We start from the raw sequence: 22,661 nt of genomic DNA, 5'->3' as shown, positions 1-22,661 counted from the left end.
GTACGTTCGGCTCTTTATTCATTAGTGCCACATGTTACACTTACGTATCATTCAAAAAATCTGTCATTCACAAGTGCTGGCATTCGTAGACGTATACATAATGGTAAATTTTTATCTTAATAACAATTACAACTTTTTAATACAGGGGTCCTACCATTCATGTTCAAGATATACGAATAGGAAAACATATTGTGAAAAAAAATGTATGTGTATCCAAAGACTTTGCAAACATTTTTACACGTAAAAAGAGAAGTGTATAAAGGTTAGTGAACTCTTACAGTCGTGAACAGATTCATAACGCACAAATTCAAGTATCACACTTCTCATATTGTAATTATGTACGACTAAATATTATCAAAACACTGGAACTTACTGCATTTTCAATTCAATGTCTAAAGACTTAGTAAATACTCAATCATACATATACGTATTTATTGATAGCATATTACAGGACAAATGATGGGATTATCACTAATGTAATAAAAACAATATAATTTCAGTTATTTAGCTTATAGTATAATTAAATCTTGGCCTGCAAGCATACTATGTACAAAAGTGGACTAAAAGTCCGAATACAATTAACAAGTTATCAACAAGAGATGAAAACAGATTGCAAAGGTAAGAATAAAATATTTCATCCGGTAAATTTAATGACTTTACGCGCATGATGAAATGCACCCTGCGGGAAGTACTGTTTACACGCTTAGTTTCATAGTCGGTCCTTTTGCGCGTCATACAGGAAACGTACACGAAACTGATATGAGTTGTCGACTTTTCTACCATGCGTTGCATTGTTTTGCACTCTAGCAGGAAATACATGTACATGTATAAGTGACACTATAGTCGAAGTCGCACCATGTCATCCTCTCAGATTTCAGTATACCAGTACTCGATAGGACATCGACAGGCATAATTTTATAAGTGATAAAACCAGCAAAATAGGCCTGTCAAGCCATTGGAAATCTATTGACTTAATAATGTCTGCTGCCAGACAGAAAAATGCACAAAAAACCCCTAAACCTTCGGCGCCGCCGTTGGCATGGATTACAAGTATCATTATCTTTTCTTTCATTTCGTCAGAATACAAATCAGGCCGAACTACTTGTACAAATAGTCAACGTAAAGGGACTATGTTTATTTGATAATGGTGTGTTAATGGGGGGGGGGGGTGAGATGCTTTATTGTTATTACTGAAAAAAAAATTGGAAAAAAATATCTTTGGCCCAGTAATATCATAAAGGCTTACTGCTTGTGCAACAAAACGAAGTTAAGGGTAAAATATGGTATTGGAACCACAGAGTTGACCACCATCAACATTTTTCCTTTTAATGCCACCTCACCCCCCCCCCCCTTTTTTTCCCCTCTTTTTTCTACGTCGGGCATTATCGGAAGAGGAGACCGATGTCCACCTGTCTGCGGGAACTACAATGAAATTTTTCTGCAGGGAAACTACACGTACGGATTTTTGAAGCGAAAGTGAGCCGGGATGGATCGAGAGCGTTCCGCGGGGCTGACTGGGGGTGAGCTTGCCAGCGAGTCCTGCGTCGTAAGTTGCTGTAGTGGGAGAATGATACCAAGACAAATGTATAGTAGCTATTTGACAAATTTGTTCACTTCTTTTAAACTCTCTCAGGATCGTTATAACAGCCGCCTGTGGTATAATGAAAGGATAAATACACGATTTAAATTTGTTCCATCACAAAGTGGATGGAAGAATATCTAGTTTCTCCTTCAGTTTAACAAAATTCGGAGCAGCTGATTTTACAGGACTCATTTGATGGTAGGGTATAGGAAACGCAGAGGAAAATCTGACAGATTTTCAAAAAGAAAGAAAAACAGGAGGGAAAAAAAACACAAAACAAAACCGAGACAATTTCATCGTCCTTTATCTGCAAAATACCTGAATCATGGTTTGCTCTTTACTCAAAACGTTAAACAGCCGTTCTGTTTTCCAAGAACGGAACAAGCACACATATCCAACCGATATCACAAACTAGTAATCATACGCTATTTTCTTACCGCGAGAATTACCGGTTCGTCGGTAGCCTCCATCGAAGACTTTCGTCTACAGAGATTGTACAACTGCGTGACAGAACAGACAGCATTATTATTTTGAGAGGGTTTGGTAGAATTCACTAATTCTTGTTGTTAACCATCACGTATCTTCTTACGTACTGACCAGTCTGATATTATTGTCCTGTTAAAGGTTACAGCCATCGTTATCATTAAAGACTTCTCCCTCCTCTCATAGAAATGCTCTCACAAATAAAGCAGCAAGAGCAATACTGAGGAGGAGAAGGAGGGGGAGAAGGAGGAGGAGGAGGAGGAAGTAGAAGTATATAGAAGAAGAAGAAGAAGAAGAAGAAGAAGAAAAGAAAGAGAAAAAAATATAATTAATGTACATGTAGTAGCATCAGCAATGGAAGCATGAAAAATACCATGCAGGACCACAACTTCGTCCACTGCCATATAACGATAGTAAATGCACTCACGAATATAACGAACAAAAACACGGTGACGGAGCAGAGTGCGACCAGCCCTCCGATGATGCCGCCCGTTGCCAGGACCCGTGGGCTTGACGAAACCGGCAGTCCTTCGTCATCGTTCTTGAAGTCGATTTCGACAGCCTCGAACGACGAGGGGACAGCGAGATAATTGTTGCCCCCGAAATGGATCGAGAACTCGCCGTTGTTCACCTGCGAGATAACGATGAATACATGGTCATTGTAGGATTCTCGACAGAATAATTTGCAAAAATACTTAAGAACAATATTGCCAAGCATCTGTCTTCATTTACATGTGATAAAGGGAAGTGAAACAAACCATGACCTCTTTATCACGCTTGCAGGAATACTTGTAAACAAATGAATAATTACCTTCATACTTTAAACAGAGATACATTACTTAAATACATATATATGTATGTATATATATATATATATATACCGTATATATATATATAAACTGGAGCTGATTTATTAGTTCACTGATATGTTGCCATTTTAGGGTAGCTGGAATTAAATTTTAGTTCATTATGTGTTTTCCTTTTTTTTCTGGAAGGGGGCTTTGTAGGAGTCAACGTGCTGGTCATAAGCAATATGTAGAGGATCTAGGTTTGCACCCTGTATCCAAGTGATATGATGTTTAGTCTGCAAGAATAATTACCTTGCTCTCGATACGGTTCCTCACTGCCACGGGGCTGATATCTCGAGAAGAGTTTTTGACTACACTGAACTGGAAAGGCACAACATCACTGTATCCTCCCGAGGAGAGCTGTACAGTCAACAACAAAAAAGAAAATATTGTAATGATTTCATTACAACCAGATATTACACCTTAAATACTACTTCAACACCAGCCCATATATTCTTAAGTTCATATGATATTTGCACAATTATTGTAACATTGATTTCTTCCATTTTCCGTAATAATATATCGGAGAAGACGTGGAAAAGATGATTTCCTTGTACATGGTTTCCAACCAATGTTGAATTACTGACATTGAGTTCCTTTAGTTATGAAATACATCAAAACCTGTTGTGAGCTCTAATAAATAGCTTGCAAGGCATGTTATAGATTCTGTTTACGCACTAAGCTGTCGGCTGCAAAATCAGTCAAAATATTGCATTTCTCAAACGTCACGTTTACACGCTTCTAAAAACGCACACATATTTTCTGTTGTGGTACCTTTATATCTTTTAGCTGCTCTGCGCCGAGAAAATACCTTTGGTTGACCTCTGTCTTGAAGTAGCTGTAACACGAAATTATATAAGATGCAATTAGGAGGCGTAATTTTCTCGCTAAACATTTAATTTTGCTCAGATCAAGAGATCATGAAAGTGGGATAATGAGGTGAAGATGAATGTTGTAATCTAGACGGCGGTTTTAATGTTTGACATCACCATGTCTATCCAACATTTGCTTTTCCGCCCTTTGAATAAAAGACAGGAAAGAACGACTATATGCTCGATTAATGATGCAAGCCATTGGAATGACACTTGTGGTAATGAGGAAAGAGCGAGAAATAAGATACGTAGCACTATTTTATACATCCATGCTATCATCATGATTCGAAACCATCTTGAAGAACTATTGTCTTTCATAAAAAATGGTGAAATCTAAATTAAAGATAAAGACTGATGCAAATACTCACAGTTGTATGATATAGTCATCAGAGAATAAAGCTCTTAGTACAATATTATCACAGAATCATGTAATGATATTCATACCTCACAAAGGGTATCTCCTTCCCAGTCAATGCAGACACATTACCGCTGAGGTCCAGAAAAATCTGAACGCCACTAGGGCTGACGCCAGAAGGATATAATGAAAGAAAAGGTGTGCTTAAACTGCTTGCGGAATAGTATACATTCTTAGTTTTTCGTACTTTGGCTTTAAGTATATATTCTACACTTTTCGTACTCTGGCTTTTAGTATAATTCTATACTTCCCTTACTTTGGCCTCTGCAATGAGTGTGACAGTGATCAAGTCGTATTTCTATACCAATATGGCATGTATAGTGACTTTGAATGATTTGCAATGAACTAATGGTGTCGTGGCTGTCTTTAGTGCATTTTGGGGGGTACATACGTAATTCCATTAATAGATAGGGAGAGAGTTAGGGAGAAATACATGCACACGTGAATTCCGCAGATTCAGAAAAGAAAGATTGACATTTCCTCTATTGATAAATAGACGAACCTAAACATTTCAACAGTGTTTCTGTCCAAAATGTGTCACTACAAATTGATTTAACTGCAATAAAGATTCACGTCTAACAGCTACCAACAGTAATATGTTTGAATGACATAAGCATTGAAGCATACTTACTAGTCATCTGGCGAATTAAGTTTCAGTGGAAAGAAGTTGAAATGAAAGAATCAATACGAAATAAATATCACAAGCAATCAAAGGGAATTACATTTTTCAAAAGACGTATGGGCCTACATACACCACCACAGCACTCAATACCCCTTCGCGACCAAAAAAGAAAGAAAGAAAGAATACCTAAACCAGTCAGATTGCCCTGAAGTGAAATCAAATGGTAATGTTTGATACACTTTAAATGCGTTTTTCCTCCTGTAGCACAGATATACCATTGATATCTTATACGTTTCCGATGCACTTCTTACATCTCAGATGACGCATTAATATATTAGATGTTGTCGAAAATATTTCGAACCACCTCTTGAACATGTAACAGTTTATTTTAAGACTGAGAATGACAATGGGTCTACCTCCCAGAGGAAGTGTGACTGTGGTTCAAGCAAGCCTAAAATTTTATCGATTTTCGTCAGTTTTCTAATGTTTCACTACATTTACCGCACTAGATAAAACTTACCACAATTGCTTGTCGTACAGGACCATGTACTCCGCTCACACGTACTAAAAAGGAATTTCAAGCAAACATGTTTGTCACGTAAGAACGCACGGTATCGAGCGTGGTTAATATTAAATGAAATAGAAATTGCTACAAAAAGCTGGCCATACCAGGAAAGATGATGTTCCTAATCAATCACGACTTTCAAGGACTAAACCACATAGCTACTTATACCATCAAGTTTACGCACTTGATAACTATTTCGATTGATGGAGCTGAACTATGTCATTTACGATTGATTTTCATTCGATCCCCGCCAACCAATAATTATGTAAGAAACATTTCGGATATTATCTTTATCTTGTATCTTCGTGTAGATTGTCAATGTGAATGGCCATTGGAATTTCGAACAAACGTTGATGGAATTTCGAACAAACGTTGATGTAAATGGGTGGAAGTAGTTTAGCTATATACATTTGTAGTACGCTTCTCAACTGTATAGCTTGACTGCACATTCCTATATATTTCAAATATTGGTTTTGAAGGCAAAATGGATTTTTAACTTAGTTTAACTTTTTGAAAGTTTCTAATCAATCGGCTGCTACAGGCACATCAATGGCCTGGTAGGATTTAATCCGAAAAATACCATGTATATATACAACATTGATCGTGTAAACATATATTGCTTGTCAAGGTCTTGAAAATGCCTAGTGTAATCTTTACTTTGTGCCATATATACATGTATAGTGGGTAACTCCAGGGTACCTACCAGAGATTACATTGCTGTGGTCGTATACTGTACTCATCAAATGCTGTACTACCGTACATACAAGAGTAGTCAACTGAAATAGAGGACAAATATCATTACGGATCGTACAAAGATGTGTTGTCAATGAATTCTAATCAGCTTTTTCAAAACGACAAAATATTATGATTTGAATGAAGATGATACTATGACCTGCTTCAAGGATTTATCGATAGTTCTGCGTGTCTGATTTTCTGAGCAGTCTGATGACAACTAATTGTCGTATAGAACAACTTCCATACATACCCGCTCTGAATCCGCTTGACTAAAAAGATGCAATCAAGCTTAAATCAGAAAATCAAATATAAGTCAGGTATGAGCCAACCAGAATTGAGTATTCAGAGACTTATGTTTGATATTCTGTCTTATGTTGATCTCGACTTTTATGTAATAGGGCTCAGCGGCTCTAATAAACATTCGCTGTCTTCGTGTGTGTGTGTATGTGTGTGTGTGTGTGTGTGTGTGTGTGTTCATGCTTGTGTCTGTGTGTGTGGGGGTGGGTGTGAAGGGGAAAACACATTATGTTCGATTGCTTGCCAGACGCTTCGAAGGAACAAAACTAAATATTAAAAAAAAATCATATAATACTAATTGTCTTAAGAGAATTCTCCTCTGAATATATTCACACAAATATACGAACCAAAATATAGTCTTATTCATTTCAGTCTTACCACAATTTTCAATGTCTGCGCAGTACCATCGACCAAACTGGCAAATACTGAAAAAAAAAAATGTAGAGAGCGAATAAAGACTGGCAAACAGTGCTAAGGCGTAAAGGTAAATAGATCGAGGCAACGAAGAATTGTGCGGGATTCAATATCACGGGCTTTGTTATCAAATGATACGTTTAAAAATCTTTTCGCCAACTTTGCGAATGCTGTTTTAGTAGATTGCGAGTAGACTTCAAATTTATAAGTGACAGAAATGAAACATTAAATGAAACAGGGCTGGATTCCATACCAGTACTAAGACGCTTGGGTTTGCTTCGGCAAGTATTGTGTGCATTAATTAAGTTATTCTTTTTCATAGAACATCTGTGAATAAAAATCGGGTGAAAGAATAAAGGATATGAAACATTTTGACGGGTGAAATCTACCCCAGTTACATACAGCTCAAGTGGTTAACAGTAATCGTTTTCGTGGATCATACCATGTGGAACACTGACTGTCCCGCTGCTCCCCGATGTTGTAGAATCTTCCTTCGAAGAGGCAGACAGTACCTACAACAAATAAAACAAGAAATTAAGAGCATAAAACCTTACAGGGTTCCTAATAAATGTTATGAGGTAAATGAAATAACAGCAGTTGTCATATTCTGTTTTTATCATACTATTATTTTGTCCCCTTGTCTCAGCAGTTTGGGATTTTCAAAGTCGATGAAATTCATTCCCACGAATATTGCTGTAGTAAAACTCTTGACGATAATTCATGAGAAGATTCACTAAGATTCATAGTGTATTTCTTATAGAGGTTGCGTAAGAAGTGAAAGCAAAACTGACAAATCTCTGTCATGGAGATTTCCATGACTGCGAAACATCGACCGACATATATATATATATATATATACTTCATGTATAGCGTAATGTAAAATCACATCATTGTATTCACAAGCTATTATACTAAAGTAAACACCTAATAAACACAAAGAATATGCATAGGTTAATTAACAAACGTTACTTCGCAAAAATTGGCAAAAGAAAAGTAGAATTTAATACTCACTGCAGTCGATATTAGTACATACAATCGCTCCATTCTGGCAAAAACTGAGAAGGAAAAACAAGACAGAGCAAAGAAAAAATGTTTACACACGGCCAGCAGCAGTAAAGGCTAGGCTGGATTATGATGCTTTGTAAAATGAGTCAATGTGGGTCTTTGATATATCATAATTATGTACACGCGGCACACTTTGCTTTTAGATCATTTACAATCAATAGTTATAACTCGCTAAATCATAGTAACAAAGTTTCAGCTATGACTAGCACCCAGAGAGTGCTGGTATCATTTTTATACATCAAAAACAAGGCGAAGAATCGTGGTACACGTACCAATAGAGGTATGCAGTAGTACATATAATGTATACTTCTACCTTCATAATTGTGCTATCTACTGATTAAAGAAACAAACAAACAAACCGGAGAAGGAGAATTGATACGCAGTGATTACAAGCTAACAGAAAACACTTAAAACAATAGTATTTCTGTTGGAAAATGTACTAACGGTATAGAAACAGCACAACATCCTCATTAATGCTAGTCCAAAATAATCTGATTGAATCGTTCCTTGGCACAAAATCAGGAAAGTTATTTCTTACCAACTTACGCAACCCTTCAACTGAAACATTGAGCAAACTGAGCATGATCGGAGACATTTCTTACCAAGTATTGCAGTCATTCGTCCATGTCTCGTTGTTCATGTAAATATGTCCAGCAACAGGACACTCTGGAAGACAATGACATCAATCGTATCAGAAAAAAAAAAGAAATCAACAAAGACAATGATTCATTCTTCTTGATTTGTTGTCTGCTTTTTAATAATACGTTGTACTCGCTTTTTTTTCTGTCCAAAATCGAGACACACATTCTTCTACCTGTGGATCTAATTTCTCAAACATCCTCTCTGTTGTATTTCCCAAGGAGGACGAGTCAAGAAACACGATTCTGAAGCGAAACAACAGCGGAGAAACAAAAATTAAGAATGAAAACCTAAACAATAAATCTGAAAGCGTCATCTACAGCATTGTCGCGGGCTCTATACGTTCAGGATAAGAAGACAATAGTTTGCTAAAATTATATCGACAATGCATACTTATACGGATGTGAAAATTCGTTCTTACCACAGTTACTAGATGTACACTCCCAATCTCCATTCTGGCATACGCTGTATTAATCAATGTGACAGGTAAAGAAGGAAAGTGTGAATATCCAATTTTGTTAATAAATTTACATTGTAAAATTTGACACATTATACTCATGGCTGATTTCAAAAGGAGGTTCAGTCATAATCATATCAACTGAACCTTTCCAAATGTTCGAATAAGCATAAATTAGGATGTAGGTGTATTTTTGCCTTCTTCAACAGAATGTGGGCCCATTGTGGCGATCATTTGCTAATCATGGGTGATAATGACAATTAAGATGAGCACATGTTTGTATACATTCTGATACGTCATATGCACAACCTCTTCAACAGTCCATGAGGGCAAAGAGACACAGAATAAAACTTCTCAGGTACAAACGGAAACATGTGGATCTGGCCAATTTCACGACGACTCATGGACAATATAACGTAGGCTATTACCAAAACCCTATTCAATTATTCATTGATTACTCTTCCATAATTTGTCGTAATAAAATGGTCTGAAGCATCACTGCAAGATAGAGACGAACTTAAATACCTGTTGTGACAATATTCTCAACTTACCAATTTCCACATCCATTATCTCTGGATTGTCCCTCTCTGAAAATATCACCGTTGTATGAGCAATCTGTGTAGGAAAATGGCAACATTAACTACAGTACTGGGCAAACATACTCACGCAGTTGTAAGCAAATATCAAAAAAAAAAAAAATCCTTCAACTGGCCAAGACTAAAAGATAAGATTTGCTTGCCAGTAAGCTATCTATTGATAAATTTCGTTCTCCTTGCCAATTCGATATTCTTCCGCACAATGTTTTGGTGTGTTTGTAGACAAAAAAAGAAGATGTAAAACGGATGATTGGACAGTAGAATCAGTTAGAGCAAAAGATTATGAACGAGACAGGCACATAGATATAGCTAAGCAGCTAGCTTTATAGATTTTATTGAAAATAGATAGAAAGACAAATAGACAGATAGATAAATAGATAGATAGATAGATAGATAGATAGATAAATGAGACATAAACTGTCTTATGGTAGGGAAACGGATCGAAATGGGTAGGTGGTTAGGTAGATATAAAGACAGATGGATAGATAGATAGATAGATAGAATGACAGATAGATAGATACAAATATATAGATAGATAGATAGATATATAGATAGAGAGGGAGATAGGTAGGTAGGTAGGTAGTAGGTACGTAGGTAGATAAATAGGTAGAGAGGTGATGTGATCATGATGTCAGAGGGTGAATTGGAATCTAAACCAAACTAACGAAATATTGCATATCGTTATGTTTGAACAAATGGCAAATTAGCGCCTATCCTAAAAACAGAAGACGGTTTATTGTATCTCACCAAAGTCGTTATCCATTCCACTCCTGACCTTTTCGTTGTATTTCTGCCAATCAGGTCATCAAAAAAGCAGGTTTTTCTCACCTCGTACGTCAGTTTCGCATTGCTCCCCGACATAGAAGGTTGGACACAGGCAGACAAAGAGTTCTGCACTGTCTGCACAGGTGCCTCCATTCAGACAAGGGTCGGAGGAACACGGGGCTTTGGTAGGTTGTGTGTTAGAGACACGATGAGAGAAAGATGGCGCTTGGGTGGATTCTTGGCCTGCAGGAAAGAAGTCAAAAAGATGCATTAATCCAAAATAAAACGTGGTGTAAACAACAAGAATCACGCCCTCATTATACATCGTCACTCCATCAGTTACAGATAGAATATACATGTAGTGGCATTTCCTTGAGCTCCCAGGTCATTACCATTGTCAAGGGGGATGAATAAATAATAATATTGTTAAAAACTGACATATGCTACATAATATTTATTATGATATACGCTCATCGGTTCTGATGCAAAATAGTGTGGCTATTGAATATCAGAGGACGAGGGCAAAAACACGTCAGCTAGATCAGATACATAAGTGTACAAAGACAGAAAAGGGTGTTCAGGATTGGGAAACAGCAAAATATCATGGGAGCTGCGATTAAGAGCTCCATGAACATTTCTGAAAACACAAAAATAGAACTAAAAGGATATCATCCTGCCGAAGAACCGTAAATATAGATACAACACTATTACAATCGAGCTTAAGATTGTTTTTTCAAACTAAAACGTCAGCATCACAGTAAATATTCGCTCACTAAGGAAAACAGCACAATATCTTGCAAAGAATAGACGAAAATGAGCATAATGCGAGCTCTAACATTTCATATCATCTTCGACTGAGGTGCTTTGTCTAGTCGGGAAGCAAACGATAAAATGATGTGAAATTTAATTACGTGGCAGTTCTACGGCGCACGTGACACCAGTGAAGCCGTCAGGACAGAGGCACATGGCAGAGTAGACTCCGTCATAGGGATCAGGCCCTTCCAACACACAGGTGCTCCCGGCAGCACAAGGGTACGACGCACATTGATCTATACACGAAGAAGAACATTGATCTGTTACAACTGTCACGAATATGCATTTGTGCAAAGTGGGTGTGGCCTGTTGGGCCCACGTTGATGGAGAAAAATAGATCGAGACTGGGACAATGGTGCTTCAGGCGAGGGAAGAATAAAGTTTTCTAGTTACTTTAAGTCTGATATCATGGTGGTGATGATTTGTTTTGTTGTCAGAATGTGTGACATGTTGTTGGGTCACCAAGATTTCCTTCCCTTCCGTAATACAACCATATCCTAGTTTATGCCACATTTAGGTGCGATGATCAGTTTCAGGTAAATTTACGGCAATATATTAAGTCGCATGCAATGATAGAAATTAAGTCGCATGCAATGATAGAAATTAATTACTTCTATATAGAAGAGAGAGAACCATAGCAAACCCAAATCTTAGGTAAACTATCCAACAGACACTTATCAAATCTGTTTAACTGGGAGAGAGAGGAAACAGACAAGATGAGACAGGATGGGTCACGGCGATAAACAGACAAACAGGTAAACAAATGGATGATTTTAAAAGCTATCAATCCAACACCCGTATACACCTATTACTTATTGTTTTGATTTCCCAATGTTTTGCCCGACATGACACAAACCTTCATGTGGCCTCGTCGTAGTGCCCGGTGTGGAGCTAGGTGACACGCCCACCTCAACCCTCGGCTCCTCACAGTAATCGCCTTGGAAATCCGACGCACAAAGACAGACGTAAGCTGTCGTGTCTTCACTCACATAGCAGGTGCCTCCATTTTGACAAGGGCTTGAGTAGCAGACACCTTGAACACACATATACACGTACACAATGAATTTTAAACGATTCCTAAACTTCCCATTAAGCTGGCTAAACACCACATTTTTGTTTACGGGAATAAGCCATGCCATTTATAAAATTTGAATGAATGTTGTTAGAATGTTGATCAAACATCATACTGATAACAAGGGACGTCTTAAACGAAATTACAAAACAGTGTACGAAGTTATCATAAAGCAAAATAATTGGATTAGCACATCAAATAGAACCAGTATTCGCTTGCGATTTGGTTATCTTTTTTCCAAAAGGCGTATCGCAGTAATCGTATTTGAGAGAAATTGATGATGGTTGTGTGAAAAGAACTTAATACGATTTCCGTAGGAGAAAAGTGCATCAAGACTTCTCTGACTGATTCGACTCACACCCCAAGGAGAGTTTAATTAAAAACAGGATTGTTTCTTTCACAGACTCAATCTCTCATCTGTGTTCGCGGAGCAGATTGACGAATTGTATAATTAGGTATCGCCGAAATTAAGCCAAGACAATATCATGACGTTCTTCATCTAATATCTCCAAGGTTTCATTCTTTGGCGTACGGAAACTTTAGCGTAAATGCCAATTTCAGAATTTATTTGATCGATGTAATCCATAAGGAGAATGCTGACCGTATATGACACGCAGCGTCACATTATAAATTTTCATGTATACATGTATATTCCTATATATCTTATTGACAAAAATTACACGAATTAGGGAGGTTTTGCCCTATCAAACGAGACTCCATAACGCTCCTATACTAACTTTGGATTTCGCAGTTGGTCCCCATAGTTCCTGAGGAGCAGGTGCAGCTATAGTCACTGCCCTGGTTTAGGCACAACGCTCCATTCTGGCACGGTTCAGACAGGCACGGCTCTGCAGAGGAAAATCTTCTTATATTTAAATCAACATATGCCTCTAAGTTGAACAACTCATTTTACTTGTGTGATAAATTCTGTTGTAATTTTGGTTATTTAGTTGAATGATTCCTATTCACCACGGGGTGCCTCTGCTGAAAATGGAGAGGTTCATTTAAAAGCTATATTGGAAGAAAAGGGCTTTACTCAAAAGATTAAGGAGAAGACACCTCTTGGTTCCAGACCACATGCTGAGAAAAGAACCATCTAAAAACATTGAATTCTGACCAGAAACATTGAAGTTAATTGTAACAGAGGTAGACCACAAGAAGCACTTCTAGTTCCGGGGAGTTCGTAGACAGCATTCCTAGACAGCTATCACCTGGTGGATTCATCTAGAGAGAGAGTAAGTCCTCCAGAAGATGGCGACGGTTATTACATGCAGGGAGATGTCCTGAAACCTTCTATCGTTTGAAAATTGTGCTGCTTTCATGTTACTTTATCCGTTTATGTGCCCATCATGCTATGCCATGTCAACTAAGATGAATGAAACCAACCGCCGCGTTTAGCATTAAAATGAAAATGGCACGTAGTAGATATCAGAGTTAATGACCTCTTCATACCTTACTTTGTACCATTTTCATGTGCCCGTTACCTAAAACATTGCATTTTTTGTAACTGCTTTAGCATAGGTCTGATAGAGGTTATGTATCGATCATCAGTCATCTGGCTCGTATAGTTATCATAATCATTCAAAAAACGTGAATGCATGGATTTTTATGTTTCCAAGAGAATCCCTTAACTATCATAAATCACTGCAAAGAACTACGACTTATATAAAGGAGGTGTTCAACTGGTGCTTCATAATTCCTCTTTCTACCTCATTATTCTATCGCACCTGATTTGGACCACGGAAAATTTCTCTTTGCTCTTTTTATCACTTGAGAAAACGAGAGATTCTGCAGCACGAATGCAGCTACAGAGTTAGTGTCCAACACGTACGGACTTACCATGATACCGACATTCATTTCCAGTATATGTAGTGGGACAGTAGCAGAAGTAAGAACTTCCCAACTCGCTGATGTAGCACTTGCCACCGTTCAAACAAGGATTGGAGAGACAGGGATCTGATCATTTAAAAAAGAAAAGTCAATGTGATTTAAGCCGTTAAACACCAGATATACAAATTACCGCAAAGTTAGAATCGTTTTTTTATTTTTTTCCACATCACTTGCCTAATACAATGCATTAGTGATGTTCATGTGTGCATTTTTTGGTTGTATTTGACCTGAACTGTTGAACCAAGCGCAATCAATTTTTCGTCGTGCAAATTCTTCCTGTGAGAATTCAAATCACCTATATAAATATGCATAAATACATGGATACATACATACCATACATAAGATACATAATATGTGTCTTTTTACTACATTAGTGCGAAATGGAGAGGCACAAACGAACTCACCAAGATATTGACAAGTCGTTCCGGAATAACCGCTGGGGCAGTCACAAGTGAAGCCAGCAGAGTTAGGTCTGCACGAACTACCGTTCTGACACGGATCAGAGGAGCAGGTGTCGGAAACAGGAACTGACCAAAAGATAAAATTCAGATGATATTTAATTGTTGTCTTTTTTTTTCTCTCAACCAATACCATAGTTCAGATACACGCTCATTGATTCCTCTTTTTCATTCTTATCTCTTTAAATCAACGGTAATCATGAAGTTCAAACGAAAGATCTAGCTGATTAATAGAACACAGAAAAAGACAAACAAGTTGCACTAATCCTCACCTTGTACTTCGCAGTTTTGCCCCATCCAGCCGTCTAGACAGTTACACGTGTAACTGACTTGCTCCTCCTCAAACACTGGGTCGTCCACACCTCGCACGTCGACACATTCAGCATCGTTCAGACAGGGGTTCGATGAACATGGCACTTGTAGTGACAACATAAACAGAAGACCACGGTATGAACGAAGCAACCAATGAGATAGATACATGTACATATTTATATACTATGGATAGACGGATCGATAGATCTAATAGATAGATAGATAGAAAAATAGATAGATAGATAGATAGATAGATAGAGAATACTTTGTAACGCTGAATGATATCAAGGCGTTGATTTGATTTCCTTTTTGTTGACGGCCAAAGATTAGAAATATGGAAAACATACTAGAAAGAAAAATGGCAAATACAAAACTTAGCGGAATTTAGACGATGAAAATAAAATCTCATCTTGTTAAAAAATGTTACGGTATGTTATGCATTCACAATGTTGATATTGTCATATTTTATCATCCTTCATTATTCATGTCATTACAGCTCTTTTTGAATGCATTTATGTACCTGAGAATAATCATAATCATTATTCAAGTATACTATCATCATAAATCAATTCAATTTGCTCGTAAATGATATTTGACATTGTTGATATTATTGACAAGTAGATTATGATCAATGAATAATGTTTTGCTTCTACTGTATTTTTATTCATGACAATTTTGTTGCATTTACGCATTGTCGTCTCAAATTGAACATCAAGCAATTCATGTAAAATTGGGCTTAGGAAAGAATTGATAAACCAGTAGAAATGAGCATTTGCAATCATAATGACCATGGACGAATTAGTTTACCCGGGACCGAACATGTTCTGCCGATGAAGTCTGGCGTGCACTGGCACCAGAAGCCAATCACCAAATCCGCATTGCCCCCGACGAGGGCGTTCCGACACTCCGCGTTATTTTCACAGGGATCCGAATAGCATGGATCTGTGTCATAGAGATTATAGTTTGATGATAGATAGTCAGTCATTATGATATAACTATGATAGAGAGTTAGTTCCGTCACATGATATCACACATTTTCATGCACTGTTATCTCTTAGATCATATCACTATGGCATGCTCAGAAAGTTTTTGACTAGATACGCAGCACATTGAGTAATTTTTCTAAATGTTGACAGCGTCGCGAAACAAACCCAATATTAAGTGTATGCTCTTCATCTTATCACCGATGTGAAGAGTTTTTTAATACTGCAAACGGTCAAGGATGATACAAATGCACGCGTTCATCCTTCTCCAAATCGCTTTCCCTATCTGCCATATCATATCGTCCCCTTTTCACATGCGAGCTATACCAAGAAAAATCTTGATTTCCGTTCTTTCGTTGTGCACCGCGTAGGAAAATAATACGAAATAACAATGTTCGGTTTGTAGGTGTGACGTTTCACGATACATCCAACCGAGTGGTGACGGTGACTACATCTTTTGATGAAGAATATCTTTGATTATAACTCAATGCGATGAATAATTTTAGGGGAAACGGGTACTATTCACATAGAAAGTTTGGGTAAGTGCAAAGGGTGGGGGAGTGAGCATGACCTACCTTTGTGTTGACATGTGGTCCCAGTGAAGCCGGGCTGACACTGGCAGAAAAAAAGCCTCGAGGTGGTCATGGCGGCTGCCTGCTCAAGCCGGAAGCATAGTCCATTTATGCAAGGGTTCGGTAAACACGGGTCTATACGATTTCACAGAAACCAGTGACATGGTATTTTAAATAGTTCACAAGAACTGACAAACAATGATAACACACAGTAATGAGAAATAGATAGTAACATTCGTTAGCACTGTACGGTAATCGTCCTTATATATTTGATATAAGATTGAGACATGGCGTATTTTCCGAAAAGTTGATCGGGAAAAGGGTTTCATATTAAACAGTCAATATTGCTCCGTTGAATTCTAATCGTCTTGATATGAGTCCTGCGATAAAAGTCGATAATCTGACGTCTATTCATCCACGTGTACTTACTTTCCTGAACTTCTTCGGTACAGTTGTCTCCGTAAAAAGAGGCAGAGCAAACACATTGGTAACCAGGAGCAACGAGCGCTTCTTCAAAACAGGTGCCTCCATTTTGACACGGATCTCCAACACACGGTCCTGTGATAGTGAAAAAAAAAAGTTTATTTTAATGATGATACGTGATAAGTATTTATTACTACCTATAAGTATTTAAACTACCTTGAACGGCATATCGTACAACTGCTGATACAGATTATGTTTGTATGCATATAGATGTAAAAATATATATTCAAGGACGTGTATATAAAATCATCAACAATCTGACCTTTGACCTCACAATGACGCCCGCTGTAGCCTGACAAACAATCACAGTAGTAGTCCTCTGTCTCGTATTGGTTGATGCACATTCCCTCATTCTGGCACGGCGAGCTTGCGCAACCATCGTAGCCTAAAAAACAAAGAAACAAACGTGTTGGATATATCAATATCTTACTTCTACCCAATCTGTTAGTACCCAAGTATTTGAAATTACACACACAACCAATGTTCACTGAATTACATACCACATAAAATGTTTGTGCTTCAGTAGGCCGACGTGTGAATGTGTGTTTGTAACTACAGTGTATCAAGATTAATATCGAAAGCGCAGACATTATCATTAACAAGCATTAGATACACAAAGGTACGTGAAAAATGCTGTTAGTTTTCGAATTTTCGACCCATTTTATAAAACAAATGATGCACAGGATTATTTCGTGGCGTTAGTGGAGATGCAGCGCACTCCAGGGTATTTACAATTGTGAAACATGCTCCACTAACGCACTCTATCCTGTGCATCATTTGTATATTAGATACACAGGTGCCCATTCCGACATGAGGAAGCTACACATAGCAATTCGACAAACTCACCACTAACAGACACTGAGTTGTGGCAGCGATCGCCGAAAAACCCGTGCTGACAGTCACATGTGAAGCCGCTTACAGCGAATGGAGAAGGGTCACACAGCCCGTCATTTAGGCACGGGTTGGGTTCGCAGTCCCCTGTCCCTATTAACAATAATCATGATTGAATTCTAAGTCATAGTAACAAGAATCGCGATGATGTATGTTATGATAAAAACATAACCTTAATAATGATGATTACGATGATATCGATGATGATGATAATGATGATGACAATGAATGATAAACCTGTATTGCGCATCCGTGTAACCAATCTCCGTGAGCTTTTTGAAAAATAGAACTAGACAGAAAGTAATAATTATATAAAAAGAGTTTGTTCAAAGTACAGTTAACGTACACAAACATTAACTGATTTTGCAATAAGAGTTGAAAACAACTTCTGTTACGTTGCCGGGGTGTAACGAAAGTATGTATTATAGTCAACGGTTAGTAGTACTTATTTGTACATACTGAACATTCCACAACACAGTTATTCTTTAACGTAGTTCAATATCTGCGGTACATTTCTATGAGAGAGTCTATGATGATATAAGATATGAATCACTCCTATACTTTACCTGTGTCCTCTCTGTCGCAGAAATATCCCACGAATCCCGGAGCGCATAGACACAGGAATGTCTCCCTGTCTGGCTCCGTGGAATCAACGCATGTGGCGCCATTTTTGCATGGCTCACTTGTGCACAATTCTGCTGAGGCTCGTGGAGCAGCAGTAGCTGAAAAAAAAATGTATTAAGACAAGGGAAAGCAAAACATCATACCGAAGGATATAATTAGATAGTGTACACACATATAAAGACATCTCGTTTATAAAACTCTCTTCTTTTCATCTGTTTGCTGCCAAAACATTCACGTATCTAACTAAGTTACATAGGCTTGGGCGTCCTTGTTTCTTCAGCCAAGTGCGTTGTGTCCAATGAAGGTGCTCTGTCAGCATATGTGATACGACATTGGTCCTGTGACAACATTGTATTTTGTCCAAGGACTTGGGATAAGGGTTGCGATAGGGTTTTAGGTTAAGTTTGATACGAAGATTAGGATTGGGGTTAGGTTTATGTTTGTGTGTAGGATTTTTGTTTGGTTTAGCGTGCGGATATTTCATGGGAGCAATAATTGTCGCAGGAGAAAATACCATTGAACACTGTCAGTAACAGTAAACCCGTTTTGACAGTTTTCCACAATCTCCAACAAACTCCATGTGATGATAAATGGTGTGGGATTATTGGAATCGTGTGCCAGATCGTAGCTCCGGTGGATATTAGATAAAAGAGTCTTAAGTGATCGTAGTGTAACGATAAGATCATGAGCCTAAAAGTCGTGACATGTATGTTGTTTACCTCTAAACTTGTTCGCAGAAAGAATGAGCCTACGTTTCCTTTTAGGTATGCCCACCTGGACTGTCATGTGAAATCATGTTCATAACACGTGAGATAAAAATACTACCCTGAATGTGTCAAAACATAATATACGTGACGTTGTGATACCAATTTTACACAGTAGAAAGAACATTTTCACCCCCTGACAGACAACAGTGCTTCCATGGAGATGTCGTCCGGATCTGTCTGTGACCCCTCCACTTTTGTATTTTTCATTTCTTAATATCTTTCCCGGCGTATTTTTTTCTTTAAAATGATTTAATTCACTTCAGTTCAATCCAATCCAATCCAATCCAATCCAATCCAATCCAATTCAATTTATTTCAATCAACAAAAGTAATACATAAATCAAAGCATTCATTTCATGTTAGTGAGCAATATGAAAAAAAAATACAAGTCATGAAATATAATTCTGAAATTTGCAAAATCATCGAAGAAGTGGCACATTAGACAGCCATTTTGAAAAATGGCTGTCATGGACGTTGAGGGCGCAAATAAGAATGGCCAAATATCTAGATTCATTTTGAATGTAATTTCCCACTTGTTTGCAAAATCTTACTGGCTTTTCCTTCTGAAGTTAGAAAATATTGTGAAAAAAAATGGCATTTATGGCGGCCATTTTGAAAAATGGCTGCCATGGCCGTTGAGGGCGCTATTTCCGATGGCCCGATATCTAGATTTATTTTGAATGTCATTTCCCATTTGTAGCCAAAATCTTATTGACTTTTCTCTCCTAGAATTAGCAAATTTTACGAAAACATGGCATTTATGGCAGCCATTTTTCAAAATGGCTGCCATGGACGTTGAGGGCGCTATTTACGATGGCCCAATATCTAAATTTAATCTGAACGTGATTGTCAACCTGTGTACGAAATTTGGTGCTTTTATCACAAAATGCACAATTGTTCGGCTATGCCGCTCCACTATTTGTCAATTTATGTTAGTGAGCAATATGAAAAAAAAAATACAAGTCATGAAATATAATACATATGTAATGCAAAAGATAATACGGATAATTACATATCGGGAAAACAATACACTTTGCAATGAAAACGTGACTTCATGGTATTTACTTGAAGTTGGCTGCTGAATGACTGTCTCGCAGTACGTTCCTCCGTAAGGCGGCTGGCACAGGCATACAAACAAAACGGTTGTCGAAGGGTCGTCTGCGCTGAAGCAGATTCCTCCGTTTTGGCAGACGATGTCGGCGCACGAAACTAGAAGCGCGCGCGGGATGACGAAAATAATGATAATTAAAGTTTACTAGTAATAGGATTTTTGAGTGGCTTGTTAGTGAGTACCTCTATTTTTGTGCCTCAGTATGTGCATACCCTTAAAAGGTATATTTGATTCACATCAGTCAATGCGAAACAAATTAGAAATATCCACAAAGTCTGAGGAAAATCTCACAATCCATTCAATAGTTCTGAGTTTCTGAAGTATTGGTGAAATCTGTGGGCCGTCATTACTGGATAAAGAGAATGTAACGATTCACGATGTCATACTAGAAGAACGAAAATATAAAGAGCAGTGCACATGATTTCATTTCTGCGGAAAGTTCACATTTCCTGAACTTGTTACTAACGTATAATAATCAAGATCAATATTTTCACCTTGCCTTCTAAAGGATTGAGGTAAGTCAAGCGCTCTTTTATCATGGTAGATAAAAGTAAAAAATAGGTAAATGCAGTGTACCTGACATTTTCTTTACATTCATACATTTCGAAGGGATCGTCTGATTTCATCAAACTCCATTTATATCTTCTTTTTAAAAACCTCATTGATGCGTACTCATCTTCTTTATTATTTCTGCACTTACTGAATCCACGTATCCTTTGGGTAAATTCCCCTTTCAAGCATTCTGCAACCAATCTGGCTGTCTTTGTAACAGATTCAACTCGAGAAATTGCCAATCATCGGAAATAGAATTATTTCGTTATTGCCTTAATCGATGAATATGACTAATCTATACTTTTGTATATTAGATTAAAGTTTTTTCTCAATGGAATGATTCTTTGCGCTAAAATCAAATCATAATGGATTTGGCATTTGATTTCGAACATCACTAAGATGCTTCTGGTTGTCTGTCGCGCATTAAAAAGCGACACAATACAGTATTCGTCATAAACATGTTCCAACAGTTCAAACACACCAATCTTCGCAACGTTATTACAAGTGATCTGGGATGTCGATTGAAACTGAGCTAGCGTGTATCCCAGACACCTACCTGTACTCGGGGTCTCGTCTTCTACTGCCGTCTCGCAAAACGTCCCCCGGTACGACGGCTGGCACTGGCAGAAAAACGGTACGGACGAGGACGGGTCGGCGGCGCTGAAGCAGGTCCCGCCATTTTGACAGTTCACGTTTGCACATGTATCTGTGGAAGCAGGAACGTATTTGGCGACAGTATAGTATCATGTCATTTTTTTAAACATTAAGAAAAAATTCCAGCGTTCAGTCATTTTTTCTCCTATATGTCCACTGTACATAATATGCATTTCATGATATGAGTGTGTCATTTCCATTTTCCATATGAGTGTGCCATTTTAATTCAAAAGAATGAAGTAACAATCATACAACTACAATTTCAAAGTTTCGACTACAAGTAGGTCTACATTTTTTTTACTGATATCATAATAGTCATTGCCAATTAGAGGTTCAAATATGTTACGAGAGTATTAGGCTTTTCTGAAATGAATTTGTCACCAGTTTTTTTTTTTTTTTTGTTATGGATACTAATGATTTAAAAGCAAAGAGGGTAAGAGTTGACACAGAAAAAAAGAAAGGTAATGACACATGGACTACTCATAATCACAATACAAAATTTCGTTGCATGAACACACAAAAAAGCCACGGATTGTTAACTTTTCTACTGGTTTAAAAGCCAGGTCACTTGGATTGCGTCAAACGATGTTAAATTCGAATCATTTTCACAAACACTAACATAACAAAATCTCTCTTTAAAAACAACGCAAACAACGTTAGTCTCCTTGCCGTACAGTTCTATAAGGAAAATGGAATGGAACCATAGAGCGATACATGGGGTCATGGACACTCACTTTGTGCCGACGCCAGTCCAGCAGAGACCGCATAGAATACCCAGAATGTCCTCACCAGGTCCATTGCTTTCGTCTGCTGCAGGTGGGAAAATCTAAATGGTCATAACTCCCATTACTGAAATCAAAATCACTCGATGGTTCAGCGGTAATAAACGTTTAAATTTCAATCAGACTAAATATGGCAGGATAAACCTTTTATATGTTTGAATAGATAAGAAGTATTCTGTATCATCGCATACTGATGATAGATAAGACTTATTCTGTTTCATCGCATGTAAGATGATTATACGTAGTGATTGTTTACCATTATCTTAAACGTGACACCGAATATCTTCTTTTGCCTGAAGGCATCCTTTATACATACCTAGTTGGAATGGTTCTGACTTATTTT

The 22,661-nt window shown here is 37.7% G+C and overlaps 1 protein-coding gene across 1 annotated transcript; it reads right to left on the bottom strand.

Annotated features, from left to right (window-relative positions):
• LOC139724490 (uncharacterized) lies at positions 1–22,334 on the bottom strand. Its single transcript, XM_071635623.1, has 29 exons — positions 22,271–22,334; positions 21,439–21,588; positions 18,396–18,551; positions 17,788–17,922; positions 17,201–17,323; positions 16,885–17,013; positions 16,459–16,590; positions 15,708–15,842; positions 14,861–15,004; positions 14,535–14,657; positions 14,080–14,196; positions 12,978–13,088; positions 12,025–12,201; positions 11,267–11,404; positions 10,419–10,598; positions 9,546–9,609; positions 8,959–9,002; positions 8,501–8,564; positions 7,845–7,888; positions 7,276–7,345; positions 6,798–6,844; positions 6,091–6,163; positions 5,324–5,386; positions 4,230–4,307; positions 3,688–3,751; positions 3,166–3,273; positions 2,493–2,696; positions 2,020–2,082; positions 1–1,554 (listed from the first exon to the last, which is right to left on the bottom strand). The coding sequence occupies exons 1-29, from the start codon at positions 22,332–22,334 to the stop codon at positions 1,450–1,452; spliced, it is 3,105 nt and encodes a 1,034-aa protein (XP_071491724.1). The 3' UTR covers positions 1–1,449.
• Positions 22,335–22,661: the final 327 nt, after the last annotated feature.

The sequence above is a fragment of the Diadema antillarum genome, unplaced genomic scaffold (assembly GCF_040938485.1).
Source record: "Diadema antillarum isolate AM-2024a unplaced genomic scaffold, OU_Dant_1.0 scf00000217, whole genome shotgun sequence".
Classification (NCBI taxonomy): Eukaryota; Metazoa; Echinodermata; class Echinoidea; order Diadematoida; family Diadematidae; genus Diadema; species Diadema antillarum.
Note: the sequence above shows the minus strand (reverse complement) of the source record. Positions and strands in the feature narration are given on the sequence as shown.

Bases quoted from the DNA above. Each gene is read 5' to 3' on its own strand.
- LOC139724490 (XM_071635623.1), bottom strand. From the start codon at position 22,334: ATGGACCTGGTGAGGACATTCTGGGTATTCTATGCGGTCTCTGCTGGA. The intron at 15,005-15,707 runs GTAAACTAATTC...TGTCACTACAAG, and splicing joins CAGAACATGTTCGGTCCCGG to TGCCATGTTCATCGAACCCC. The intron at 2,083-2,492 runs GTGAGTGCATTT...TCTGTCACGCAG, and splicing joins TGTTTTTGTTCGTTATATTC to TTGTACAATCTCTGTAGACG.